We start from the raw sequence: 15,216 nt of genomic DNA, 5'->3' as shown, positions 1-15,216 counted from the left end.
GTGCCTAAGGATATCAATTAACAACGGAATTTCTTCTCGATTGCCTTCTCGATTATCTTTCATGACAAGTGATTGCCTGGTGACTATTATATCACTCTCTCGATGTGAATAGTAAGGATGCCTTCAGGCTTTTTTAGTCTGGGATATAAGTAGATTTAAGCGTTAACCAGAAACCATTAAAAACATTTCGGTTAAAATGAATTTTGTGGCCTATATAATATAATGTTTATGCATGAAATATCGTTCCATTTTCAGAAAAAATTTAATTTTTTTATTGAAACTTTTCAAACGTTCTATTTACTCGTATAAACGACTCATCAACCGAGTGTTTTTATCATGTGGAGTAAAGTATCTTCTGGGGCATTCTTTCGTGGCAACAAAGATTCCACGGAAGACTGTATTTGTTTAGTCGACCGTACGTCTCGATTAGATCTCGATATCACTTGTTCATCCGGTTACATTCGATCTGCGGAGGTGGATTCTTTGCAGTTTTCCCACGGGAGAGACGAGCGTGTATCTGAACAAAAAGAACGGTATAAAAAATATATTTGCGAAGAATTCGAAACATCGGAACTCTCAGAACGAAGAAACGAATGCACATTTTTAATTGCGAAGATTTATATTAAATGGTCATTACATAAGAACTATTTATAAATGAATGTAGATTAAGAATACATTGAGAGAAAAACTGTTTGGCATTTGTAATTATAATTATATATTGCTATAATTATGATTATAACTACAATAGTATTAGTAATAATAATATATGTATAGTTTTTATCAACCAAAATATATAGTTGGCAACTGAAAATGACAGTAATTAGTTAACAATATAATTAAAATAAGTTTTTTTTTATTGATTTACAGTAATTAGTTATTACACTAAAATTGCATTTCAAAAGTAATATTATAAAATTTTGATGATTCAAAAGATTTAAACCTATTTTCCGAAAAACTTTGTTTTTTTAAGTTTTATTGTCTCAAATGAGATATTTGTTTGTCGAATTTATAAATGAAGAACGTAATGCAAGAAAATAATCAAGCATGCATTTATAATAAGCTAAGATGTTTTATTTTAAATTCTGGCCGATAAACAAATAAATAAATACATAAATAAATTTGGTAAGCAAGTAAAAAAGATGTTTCCGAGTTTCGCGTATGCCGTTGCTGGTGCATAAAAAATCGCGTGACGGGTAGAATAAAGTACGCGCGACAGGACAAGGTAGATGGCCCTTCTGTTTCGGACTCTGTTAGCGTGTCCTTAATTGGCCGATCGAGGCATCGAGGAACTTCCTCGTTTTTTTTTGCATGCACATTCGCTTGCGAATTCGCTTCGATCGACCGAGCGTATTCGATCGGGTCCTCGCGATCAAGATGATAATCGGACCGTGAAACGCGTAGAGCATGTTAAGCAAGAGGATATTCTTCTTAATTCCTTACTTAATCTCTTTCCCAGAATACGTTGTCGTCTTCTTAAAATTCTTCAAGTACACGTCACGAGTATAAAACATTAAATAAACTAAATAGATGCCTCTCGATGATCGGCGATATGCACAAGCAAATTGCACTATAACGAGCACATAATTTCGATCATGCAACAAACTGTTTTTTATAGTTATTCGTAGTCCCCTTCTTTAATTTGAGATTTATGCATGTGTTATTTAAACGCGTTTCTAGCTCTTTATCCATCCGCTATTTTTGTTGGGAACTTTCTCTTCACTAATATTGCATTTTGCTATGTAATGCACAGTAGCGCGCGTTCAAAACGAGAGAACGAGGTGTTTCGTTGCGCGGAGAAGCAATCCGAACGAAATCGTAACATCGCCAATACGCCAAGTACGAATTATGTACTGCGCGCCTTAGGGAATGTGTGCTTAGAACGTGTAATTTCAGTGTACCTTTTCATTCCGCCAACATTAACATTAATAATCCATTAGGACAGTAGCGAAGTCGTATAGCGCCATCGCTACATTGAGATTCGATTTAATGATCGGTGTCGATATACCTTTTTATATCATTAAACCGCTCTCAGGTGTACATTACGTGCAGTTTCGCTATTCCATTCGTGTTTCATGTCATATGACCTATTTTTTTCTTCTATGTAATCGGTACTTCGCACCGCGGACGAACTTGATCAACACCGGACGCTCGGTGACGTTTAAATCTACCTGTAAAGCAGGACGTAACGCATACACATATTTGTCTCTGCATCCGCTTTACGACACATTAATTTCTTTGGCATAAATTTTGCAATATTAAAACTGGTATGTACAGTACAATAACATATATTATAACAATATCGAGGAAGTTTGTAGGAAATACAAAAGTTTTATGAATTATACATTCGACATTGAAAACAAAATGTATCTTGTCACGCACATATTTTTCAATTAAAAATATTTTAAATTAGAACATAGAAAAAAAAGTATCAATGTCTTCTTTATTAATTCACTTATAAACGAGATTAAAAGTATTAATTTGTTTCATAAATTTTCTATGTTAGTTTGGTACATATTTTTTCTTGTATACATTTTTCGAAATTTTATATTAAATTTAACACATTTCACGTTTCTTAAATGGTCTTCTCTTGTGTTAATTTAACACAAGATTTTGTAAACAAAGTGGAAGTATATGAATATATTTTTGCAGTAAAATTATCACTTAGAATATTTTAAATTAATTAACATATTTTATTCATTTATCTTAGATTCTTTAACGTTTTAAAATATTATTTTTATGTTATTTGTTTACTTACTCATAAATTATGTTGTTTTGAGAAGAAATGTTGTACATCAGTTTAACATAAAATATTCAAATAATGTAATTATGTTAAATTAATACTTGGATATGTTAAGAATTTAATACAAAATTTTAACGAAGGCTTGAGTAGACCTGTTTTAACAAAATGTGTTTTACCGCGTACAGAAATTTTACTAAAACAGATAAAAATATAATGTTCTCTAGTTAGTGTTAGTTATTACCGCGACATTATGTCTCAGAAACATTGGTATTGCGTTCACTGTAATAGCAGAGTGTAATACGAATATAACATGTTGCAACGCATAAATGTCACAATCGACTAACTTTACATGGCGTTTCCTGCATTTAGAACGTATCTTGGAAAGTACGACCGCGCGTCGCGTATGTGGTGGTTTCAATAGATCGGCGAAAGGCATCAGGACCATACAGATCGATAAAGCACAATTATATGAATATTGGACGTGTGTACTTTCCAATCGCGATAATATCGCAGTAATATTGCTTAGAGGAATCCGCACAATTTGAAATGCATTCTCTAAAAGCTGTCTTTTCCTAGAAAAGATCAGGCAAGGCCGATCTTTACATTCCTCGACGTTACGAAATTCCGAGCGATTATGACCGAAACGTGAAACCACAATCGATTCGTCTTCTATACTATTTTTAATTCCGAGAAGTATAATGACGTATCTCTTTCTCTCTTCTCTCTTCCGTCTCTGTCTTTCTCGTAATTTCTTGCAACTCGCTCGTTAGGTAGCAATTAACAAACACTACGTCTTCGGAGAACGTAATCGTGTTTATTTTCGATCATTGAAGCGAAACACTTGAGACTGGTTTGTGTTCCCTACCGTTGCACCGTTTAGACTTCAACTCGAGAGGAACGAGAATGACTTCTTGCACCACGTCGTCATCGTCAAATCAGTCTACAACGAGGAAATCCCTGTTTTCGCTCTTGCGGAAAACATCTTGGATCATTTCGCTCAAAGACTCCGCGAAACCATTCGATCCGATCCAGTGCACGATTTTTTGTATGCTAATAATCAATTTATCTTTAGCAAAGTAAATCTTTGACGTAAACAAAATATAGTATCAAAATAACATTACAAAATAAATAAAATTCTAAATAGAGAATTTTTTAATAGAGTTGAAAGTTAAACAGATATTGATGAATTTAAATAAGCATATTGAAAAAAATTAATAGACGTAATGTTCGGAACGATAACAGTAATGTAGAAACATATGAGATAATGATAAGGAAATCATCAACCACGTGCAAACTGATGCGCAATTAAATGATTAACTCTCTCCATCTTCGTCACATTTTTACTCCCTTTGTCTGCAATGTAGATCTTTTTTATCTACATTGTTTTACTGTTTCCGTGCTTTCAAAAAATGTGAAAAAAATTTCAAGTTACTTTTCAACATCTCTATTATATTATTAAAGTAGGTTTTTAACTTAAATATTAAAACCTTTATTTAATAAAAATTGAAAAACGAGGAAGAATTAACATTCCAAATTTCTTGAGCAAAAAACGATCCAGATTGCAGACGAAAGGCTAATTACCGAAAACAGAAGACTGCATATATTTTCAGAAGAGAAGGGAAAACGTAATAATATCGAGGTGCATACATGCTATTTTATGAGCGAACACAAAAGAGAATAAGCGAGAAGAAAACAGGCGCGTGGTCAAAGATAACAATTTTACAAACGTAATACACGCCGGTGCACAACGGTGCACGGACCGATCTTCTTTCTTTTTCCTCCCCTTTCTTCATCTTTTTCTACTCCCTCACCGCAGACTTCGAGACTCCGCAGCAAGGCTGCGGCTTTTGTTATGAAATAGACTTGAAAGCGAAATGCTCTTTCTCGCTGTTTCTGTCCATAGCACGATTCCCCTCGGAGAATGTTTCTCTTTACCATTCGACTCGTAGCGTCAACTCCGTACCGTTCAGCTCGTATCTAGCCTTGCTTTCGAGACCCAATCCCATGTCAACCTGGACTGATCGTTACAGTCGTCGGCTTGGCGAACCTTGTGCCGCCTATATTTCTGGTTGAAAGAGAAATTACGATTGTTCCTACTCCGTCAGACGGAGTTGCTTTATTCTTGTGGCGATAACTTTACACCGTGTTAAACTCTAAGTGCCACGGTGGAGTGACTTGAAAGAGCATTTTAATTAAATAATTGAAGTGCACGAGATAATAGAGTTATATTACGTAGCAGAAAATGCATTACTTTAATTTATGTAAAAATTATACATTTTGCTTTTTATCTCTGAATATCGTAAATACGTAAATGCGCAATAAGCGCGGCTACATGAATTGCTCATCGTTGGCAACGCATCTGCAAATTTTTCCGACTCGCGAGCAAATTATAACAACCAATTATCTATCGCACAAAATATATTATCTCATTCGCTATAATCGCAGCGATATCGAAGTAGATTAAAGAAACGATAGTTTCACGCTAGTGCCCTACAAATATCAGCGAGAAGGAACTCGTATTCTTCACTTCGCGCCACATTCCGGACGCCGCCGGGAGTGACTTATATCGGACGATAACATGCGTTACACTATTTCACCGAGCAAGAGCGGCGAAGAGCGCTTTCAGAATCGCGTTCGCGGACACAATTACGATAATGGATTAATGCGCATCTTTAAGGAGGGGAAGGGGGGGAGCCCCTCGCGTATATCGCGCACATACCGCGACGCACCGGCCGGCACGTGATTAAATGTTCGTGTTCCCCCCGGCGGGTACCAACCCTTGGCGCGATGCCATAACTCAATGAACCGTACGCGATATCTTTCCCCGCGAGCGCGCCGATATCGAAGCCTCTCGCTCTCATCGGTGCTCTCGCACAATGTGCCCGTGCCCATTAATTTCAGGATCAAGGCGAACCGGTGCTCTCGTTTAAGCCGGTCGATTAATCCCGGGAAACGGGCGTAATTATTTACGATGACCGCGGTGTCGTCTGCCACGGAGAAAAGAACCGCGCGCGCGCGATTTACGCACTTGCGTGCCGCGCCGCATGGCCGCGTGTTGTGCAATAAATGCGGGCGATACCATAAATCTCGGCGCAACGGTGAATACGAGGCGATTCCGCCCGACGTAATTACGGTAGCAGTATTCCTTTGCGCCTCGTCGTTAGGCGATAGTGTAAATGAGCTCATTAAGCACGAATTAATCGGCTAATCTCGGCGCGGTCGCGTTCGAAAGTGTAATCGATAGGGAACACTTATCAAGATGCCTTATCTAGGATCTCGTAACGCATCGGGACCTATCTGTTATTCGCTAATATTTAAAGTATCACGATGGTAACGCGTCGTTAACTCTGTATACTTGAAAAGCAGGGGGAAGTAAATCGTAAATTATTAGCCTTATACTTCAAAACTCGTTGGAAGAAACTTCGTTTGTATGTGTGCGTGTGTGCGTGCAATCGCGAGGCATTTTTAAATGAACCGGCCCATTACATTGTTCTCGCTCTGAACATTGTTAGGTATATGTTACGTACACCGAAAAGACGGTTTTGCTGAAATATCTACAATAATTTTGTAGATCGCTCAAACTGGTTGCTGAAATGTCAAAACTTTTTGCAGCGTTGTTCATGCTTGAGAATTTCTACGTAATTATTTTTTAGCTTTTTTTAGACGCCTAACAAAATTATTTTCAAATCTATATTCTTGCTAAATTATTAGATACTTCAACAAAACTGTTTTTTCTATGAATATACTGTTGAAAGAAAATAAATTATTTTTGCGCTCAAAAAGGATAGTGAATTATAATATCACCTCTCTAATGGTACTTGAAGATTTTGTTTTTATATTATTGCATCGTTAAAATATCGTTACGCGTTCATTACATTCCATAGTTCTATGTAATTATGTTGACCAATAAAATTATTTTCAAATCTGTATCTAGTTAAATTGTAGCAAATCAAGCAAAATCGTTCCATATACGACACATTGTGACATATTGCCGATCTCGTCTTGTAACTTTTGAAAACCGTTTTGCGTCACTGATGAAACATATTTCATCGCGCACAGTCGAAGTGAAGTTTAATAAATTGACCGATATCGAGTTCCGCTCGATATCAGCGACAGATCGATCTGACATCGAGATTTTTTGCGCAATGGTTTTGGAAAGCTTTGTCAGCGATTGTGTATCGACAACGACGATGACTTTGCGGTCGCTCGCTGCGCGTCCGCGATAGCCAACTTTCCTACTGGGCTTCTCAACTGACTTTGTACTTCTATTAGCGATCGCGCACGTGCGCTACTTCGCAACGTATCGACAGTGATGGAGAGAACGGTACTGTGGAACAAATGAGGTGAGAGTTCAGTTTGCGTATCTGCAGGGAATCTAAGCGTTGTTGCAGTTGTAAGCGGCCAATCACGATTTTATATCGGTCAATTGAGAGCTTGATATGAAAAAGACGGACAAAGGCAACCGTGAATGCGAACTTAAAGATATTAGGGCAGATTACTCTTTCAGATAAAAGCTGTTAACTTCGAAAAAGATACGAGCGGAATACTCTTTGTTCATACGTTTTCAGTTCTATGTATCTACGAGATACATAGATAATATCCACAGGAAATCTAAGCATCGCAGTTATAAGCAGCCAATCATGACTTTATATCGATTAAGAATTTGACACGAAAAAGGCAGACGTAGGCAACCGTGAACGTGGACTTAAGGATATTAGGATTGCTCTTTCAGATGAAAGCTATTCACTCAGAAAAAGTGCAGAATACTTTTTGTCCATAGTTGAACTTCGTCCATTGATTCATAGTGGCGACTATGACATGGTGAAACCTTTTAGTATGTCGGCGTCGCGACGAGAAACGCGTCGATGTGTGTCGCCTGCATTCTAGCTTAGCGCGTAAAAGCGGCTACTAACGAACATGTGCATGCACGAGCACGCGGCCGCGGCATGGCAGTGTTAATGTACATTGCATAAAATATGACGAGAGGAGCGGTTGTGCAGGGTTCGTGCCATCCATTGCGAATAGCGGCTGCCGGTGCAGCGCACGGCTGTGTGTTGCCCCTCGGTAAACACTGTCATTATAATTCAATTTAATATTAATTTGTACTCGTCCCTGCAAGCGGTGCTCATTCCACGAAAGCGGACCGGGAGAAGGCAGACGTGAAAAGATTGCGCGATCATCGCTCCCTCGATGAAGATCTCGCGATGTAACGTAGGAAAGCGTGAGTGGAAATGAGAGGTGCAAAATACGGGGATAAACGGACGAATATGTAAAATTAGAGTCTCTTGTTTCAGTCGTTATAAAAATTATGAAAATCTGAGGAAATTAATTTAAATAAATACATATTTTTTAAGTTAATGTATTTTTTAACGAAATATAATCGTATATACAAATGAGATAATATTCAAATGTAATTTATGTCGGTTTTTTAATCGTTGATAATTAGAATGGATCTTACGTGTTATCTCGAAAATAAAGGAAAATATATATCCGACAAATATCTGAGGGCAGTTTCTGAAGGGAAAAAAGAATCAAAACGAAAAGAAGGGATTTGGGATCCTGTTACAATCGCCAAATCGAAACTGACAAGTTGATCCGAGATGGACGACGTGCGACCAGTTTTTAAAGGCGAATCAGCTCCCAATTAGTAATTATTGAGACGTTTGAGCGATCGGTGCGGAATTTTAAGGAGGTTACTCGTGAAGTGATTATTCTCATGAAAATGTTTGGCCTTGAGACAGTGGATTTTATGATCAATAAATATGCTGTCGTGTTGCATGATCGTTAAATATGCTGTCAGACATATTTGACTCTCCAAATATTAACTAGAAATTGCTCATACTTTAAATACTACATCATTAATACAGATGTATTCACAAGCGTTGTAGCAGTCTAATATATATTAATAAGCATTGCATTCAGTCTAATATTTCGTCATTTGAATCATAAAGGATATCTTCTTATCATAAATCATAAATGTCTTATTTTATAATGGTTCTGAGAAATTCTCTCTCTCTCTCTCTCTCTCTCTTTCTTTCTCTTAGATTTTGAATTAATGGATATACTATATACGCGAGGAAAACATTTATTAGGTCAGAAACAAGAGACGTTGTCGAAGGTTGAGAACCGTGGGCCACAGGATGATGGATGGTGGCGTTCTTGCTCGTTCATGAGGAAGTTATTACGGTTTGCAGGAGGTAGCTGCCAAGACGCAGAGACCAAGTCAAGGGTCGAGCGAGAAAAAAGAGTAGAATGTCGCGCGGTCCCCATGGCACGCGGTCCTCTCGAAACTTCTTGAAAAGTGCCTGTCGATTAAGTGGATCGGAGTAATTGGTTAATGATTGCTGGCAATTTTCGATGGTCGGTTCTCGCGCGATGCTCTTGCATCAAACATTCTTTCCCTCTCTCAGTTATTAAACCGTACAATTTTTTTTTAATTCGCCTAATAATTAAAAGTCAAGTAATAACATATGCAGATGTAGATAAACAAATATACATTATATAATTATAAATCATATTTATTACTACTTATTATTGAACACACGTAAAAATTTTATAGATCGTTTTGCTATAGATAAATTTATCTGTATGTCTGATCACGTAAAGTTACGGAAGATGAAAAAATCGATTTGAAAACGAACGGAACAGAAGAAATCGCTCAAGAATATAGTAAATTGCGGTACCGGATGCACGGCGAGCTACTTATCGACGCTCGTTGATCTTAATGACGATGTGTGCCGGTCGTCGCCCACCGATAGACGAACCGTGTCGCAACGATCGACGTTTCTCTACCCCTCGCCCCATCTCGTTCTTTCGCACGCCAGTTGATTTATCGATGTGCCCTCGAATTATATGCTGTTCAGCTCGACACCACACGGCTTTCACCGACGACAACGATTACGGCGCCGTCGTGCTCCTTTTGTCTACTCGACGGGATTTCGACACCGGCTACACCGATTGTTTTCGCTTCTAATCGCGACTATCGTGCGTACATATCGATATGCGTAACGACGCGATCGACGGTACGCCTGCACGACCCTTCGACATGTCGTTTTATCGCAGTCATAACTACTTCACCAAGGAATGCATGCCGTCTGCAAAAATCGATTGCAATCGGTGATACGAGGACATCGACTCTTGAGAACAATCCTTTCGTTTCTCCTGAAATTGATTACGAGAATTCGATTGTTTGTCTAATTTCCATAAACGTAATAGGTTAGACTGCGCATTCCTGATCTCTAATTTCCATAAACGTAATAGGTTAGACTGCGCATTCCTGAGCTTAGGTATTCACAGTCCGTTCTTATTTCAAGAACATCTTAAGTAATGTCTTAAAATGCTAATTCTGTGATTGGCTTGCGACATCTCGAAACTATATTTAAGATAGTTTTAAATATAAGAACATGAACATCTTAAGTAATGTCTTAAAATGCTACTTCTGTGATTGACTTGCGACATCTCGAAACTATATTTAAGACGGTTTTAAATATAAGAACGAACTATAAATACCGATTTAGCTTCTTCGTTAGAAAGAATTGATACCAGAATACATACCAGTATCTCTCTTTAATTTTAACAACATTTCTCTTCAACTCGATATTTCAGATAGATTAATAGATAAAGACGTTTATTCATGGGTAAGTCCTCTGAGATTATAAAAATGACAAATAAAAAAAACGAAAAGGTGACCTAAAATAATAATATCTACAAAATAAAAATAAAGAAATGCAAAGATGATATGCTTAAGCCATACTCTTTCTAAATCGGTAGTGACAACTTTATAGGATTGCGTAGTTCATTCTTATTACTAATGCTAATTTAGCAGTTATTTCAGATGAAAGAATTAAGGTTTTAAATTACGATGTGTTAAAAGTTTAAATGTTGTTCTCCAGAATCTCTAAAGATATCTCTGACTGCCGTGCAATGTCGACTTAAATCTCTGAATCTTTAGTGCAAAATTTCCAAGATGTGTTTTCTCCATAGCGGTTTGGTGCTCTTTTCTAAACCGGCTTGCGATTAACGCTTGCAATCTACGCGCGGAAGCCGCCTCGCTGGCTCGCCGTGCGACGCGACGTGCACTCGAAATGATTTATACGCGTTCCGTCTTTGTACGTGACGCGTCGTTTACCACCCGCTCTCCGGCGAAGATTAATTAACCCCGTGGCGTTTCGGGGAGAAACGTGTTCCGCCTTGAGCGCTTTTCGCGGGGTTGGCGCGGGAGATCGGGGCCGTCGGCTTCGGTTTCTTAATCCAATTTCGTGGTGCATTAATCTAATTATGCCTAGGCATATGCACGTGACGTGCAATTATGCCGGCCGGTCGCACCGCTGGACCGCTTTCGTAATGTTACGGCGCGGCGTCCGGAGTTGGTCGGAGGAGCTGTCGGGTCGGCAAGAAACTCGTCCGCGCAGAGTGCCCCAGAACTGTCGGAGAGATGATGCCTTAAAGATAGAATCTTCTCTCGCAATTTGAAGTTAATTTAGGTCTTAGGGAAAAAATCCGTGCCATGAGTGAAGAGAAATAAGGGCTTCCTCATGAATTCATTCTCAGAAACGGAAATGAACACAGGCTGAGATATTTGTTTTCCTTTTTCGATGAATAGAGCGTTTAATGAAATAATTTGCTTTAATTAAATTTTAATGTCTATTTATATTGAAACGCTGTTGTTTAAAAAGTTAAACCATAAAGATTTCAATATAGATCATGAAAAAGATATCCAACACTAAAAGTAAACTAAATGTAGTACATTTATACTATGGGAATTATGCCTCAGTAGGAATTCGAGTTTTCTCTGAAAAGGTATGAAAGTATTATATCGCTTGTAAGTATCTATTGAAAAGCACTATCGCGCCTATCGCCGATCGTGGATGGGAGCATTGATTCGCCAGCAAAACTTTCGCTTCGACCCAATAGTGGGTACTAAGTTTCACATTAATTACATCATCGTTTGGTCGATCTCATAATAAGAATCGCTTGCACTCAGATGTAACCGCGGAAGTTCACGCGCACGTTCACGCCAAGAAAGTATTCGAAGAGAAAGAAAGAGAAGCGAGGGGTGAACGAAGTAGTATGTCGAATAACTTCCTAGAGGCGCGCCTGTCACGAAGCCCCGGGTCATTGGTCACCTCGTTCTTATCTCGCACTGTCTGCGGCCCATCTTGAAGGAGCTTATGCGCAGCGCCGTTGCACGGTTTACCGTAAACAAAATTAATCCATCTACCGCTTTCGTGATTATAGAAGCCGGTTTGCACGAGGAAAAATAGTAAATTTATCTTTAGAAAAAAATATTGGTCAATCTTATCTCATTATTAGTTATTAAACGGGATTTAAACATAGTGACTGTGACATTATGTCCGCAATTATTTCACGAGAAACGCGGTATCTATAGATTATAGATATAATTGTAATGAGAAACTTTAAACTTGAAATTCTTTTAATAATTGCATCACGATGATGGTTCTCATAACGATCACATCCACGATGTTCTTTATCAGTTAAGTATTATACAAAATCCTAATTAATTCGCAAAATTAAAAAATAAAATATAATTGGTTTTCATAAAAAAAATCTAGTATTTTTAATTCCATTTATTCTATAACGTTATGGGTTCGTTCATTTTTGCATAACAGATTTTACGAAAAAGAAAAAATGTTAACAGATAGGATTTATTATTCAGGATTCTGGCTGCGGCGTGTTCGAATTTTCGCGTTGATGTAGAAGCGATTAGTTCACGAAATCGTTTAATCCAGACCACCGAGTTGATGCTCGCCGGGCGTCGAGTCACGATCGTTACTTTCTTCTAACGAGATCCTCTTTGGAGAAATCCGAAACAATCGTCGACACGCCCATCCCACGTACACCTATGCATGCGCTTCGTTAGGTAACGGGCAACAATGTTTCGTCGGGCGCATATAGATATTGTCTTAATGTAACGTAATAACCGTGAACTATCGCAGTTATGAATTACTCCAAGCGAGTCTCGTCAAAGTTAGCACAATTATCTCGAATCATGCAGCCGTTTACAGAACTGAAAGTATTTTAGCAAGTTTTTATTAAGATTTTCTTACAATCTTTTGCGTGTACATTGTATGCGGAAAGAACGATTTTGATGAAGTCATCTGAATTTAGGTAGATATAGATTTGAAATTTCGTTAAATTAATAAAGTAATTATGTAGGACATTCAAGTTGATTGCTAGAATACTAAAAATTTTTCGCTGCATTACTCACAATGCTTAAGTTTCTATATATTTTTATGGACTAACAAAATTATTATCAGATCTCTATCTAGGTATATAGCTTAAATTTTAGATATTTCAGCAAAATCGTTCTTTCCGTGTACAGTTTGATAAAAATCTGTGTGTAGGAAATTTCTCCATTTCCTACATTTTAGATACTACTACTTTATTTGCTCCAATCTATATACTTCATCTGCTTCCTACATTTCACATCTGCTTCAATCTTATAAATGCAATGTACTATTATTTGGTCTGCTACACCGTAAATTATTACAAAGCTATCATATACATATAATAAAAGGCGTATAAACCTCTTACATTATTTTATGGATCATTGTGGTAATAGAAATTCTTAGGATGATCTTTTTGTCACCGTCCACTGACATTTCCGTGTTGATCTAAGCAAGCGTGAAACCGCTTATTTGTGATACCGGAGATCGCAGTGCGACGATCTGAATCATGACCGTTATTTTCCTCGGACGAGATTCTCTTTGGCGAAACAATCATAGGCACACCCATCCAGCAAGCGCATCATATCTATTTTGTTTAGTAGATAACTTACAACAAAGTTCCGGGCTATCGGACATCGCGTCGTGTTGCTCCATAAATATCTGATATCCTATTATTACTGCGAATTGCATTCTTACCCAATCCATTCTTTCCACTACTCGCAAAATGAGGTCATGATTTTTTATCTTAATCGAAGTATATGTTTCACGAACTACTTTGAACTTATTTTCTTCTGTCTGAATTATGATTACATTATGACTGATGTCTTGTAGAAGAAATATTATTTTTTATGCCCTTATCTTTACCGTTAAATTTATATATAATGTCAAATTATATCCAATTTGAGTCATTTTTAAGCGTTTTTATATATCGCCACTGCTTTTACTCAACATGTTGTTAATTTAACTGAAACAGTGGAGTTAAAAAATTTAACTCAAGAACATGTATTAAACTTGACTCAAATTTAGTTTATTATTTACTAGATACATACGTTAATATGGACGTTATTTATTTTGAAATTAAGCAACTCAACCACAGAAATGGATTAATTTACATTTTGATACACACGAAAGTAAAAATAATAAAATGTTACTTAATTCAAAGGATTATCATTACTTCTCTAACAGTGTTGATATACGCATTTTATTTTGCTTCTCACGAAGTTTCCTCATGATCGTTTCACATCCCTTTTCCGCGAATGATGATCTTCAGGGAGAGCAACGATGATGCAAAGGCATTGCCCGCGGTACTGATTACCTGCCATTCGTAGTTTGGAATGGTGACTGCCCTTGCTACGGAAATTATAAAACCGGTCCATAATTGGAACTTGACTAATGACAAGACGGGTCATTGCGTATATTATAGCCATGGATCGGCATTAGCTCTCGCGCGGGCGCGGGACGCTTCACGGAACCGCAATAGTGCGCAACTGTGCTCCACGTGGGAAAGGATGCATTAAAAGTGCATCAAACGGGTGGGGAAATGGCGAGCGGTGCCGAAAGGCAGGCATTCGTCTGTCGAAATTAACATGGTAAAGGCGGGCACCTTTCATATTTTCGCAACAGAGATTAGTTACACGAGCTCTACTAACAGAAGCTTCAGGATTAATTATTATTATCATCTATATTATTACGGATGAGCAAGTAGAGTATAGATAGAACTAAATTATATACATATTCTGCGTTTTATAATCTATGTTAAGAGAATCTACGCGTATAATTTTCTTATGATATTCTATGAAACGCATTTTTAATTCCAATATTTTAATCCACATAGGAAAATATCTTTGAAGGTTATCAGCAAATTAGAATTAGAGATTAAATTGCAACATTTTCCAAGAATCGTGTCTACTTCGCATACGTACGCGTCTTCATTATCATACACGCCCAAAACAAGTACGTCACGCAAAGTATTTAAAGCGTGATCGTTCTTTTGCTTGCAGATGGAGCATAGAGGCGCGCCACGCGGGCAGCAGGAGCAGCAGTAGCGTTCAGCTGTCGTTGGGGGCCTGATCGCCGGGCCCTGTCTCTCGGGCCCGATCTCGCGCGGGGGGACGCGGGATCGCGGAGGCGTCGCGCCGTGCCGGCCGAACGACCGCGATGGCCGCGACCGACGGTCAGATCGTCGTCGCAGCGGCACGCTGGGCCGAGGAGGCGACGTACCTGCGTGAGTTCGTCTCCAAGTACCGTCTACCAGCCGTGATCAAGATCACGAAGGGCCAGTATGGCGGG

General features: G+C 38.2%; 1 protein-coding gene across 1 annotated transcript in view; it reads left to right on the top strand.

Moving 5' to 3' along the window:
- sano (CABIT domain-containing protein serrano) overlaps positions 1-15,216 on the top strand; it is a 121,285-nt gene that overhangs the window by 103,004 nt on the left and 3,065 nt on the right. The window contains 1 exon segment of the mRNA XM_018453014.1: positions 14,928-15,215. Within this exon segment, the coding sequence (XP_018308516.1) occupies positions 15,085-15,215 (131 nt within the window). The 5' untranslated portion in view covers positions 14,928-15,084.

The sequence above is a fragment of the Mycetomoellerius zeteki genome, unplaced genomic scaffold, assembly GCF_001594055.1.
Source record: "Mycetomoellerius zeteki isolate Tzet28-1 unplaced genomic scaffold, Tzet1.0 scaffold360, whole genome shotgun sequence".
Lineage (NCBI taxonomy): Eukaryota > Metazoa > Arthropoda > Insecta > Hymenoptera > Formicidae > Mycetomoellerius > Mycetomoellerius zeteki.
This window is presented reverse-complemented; position numbering and strand designations above follow the sequence as displayed.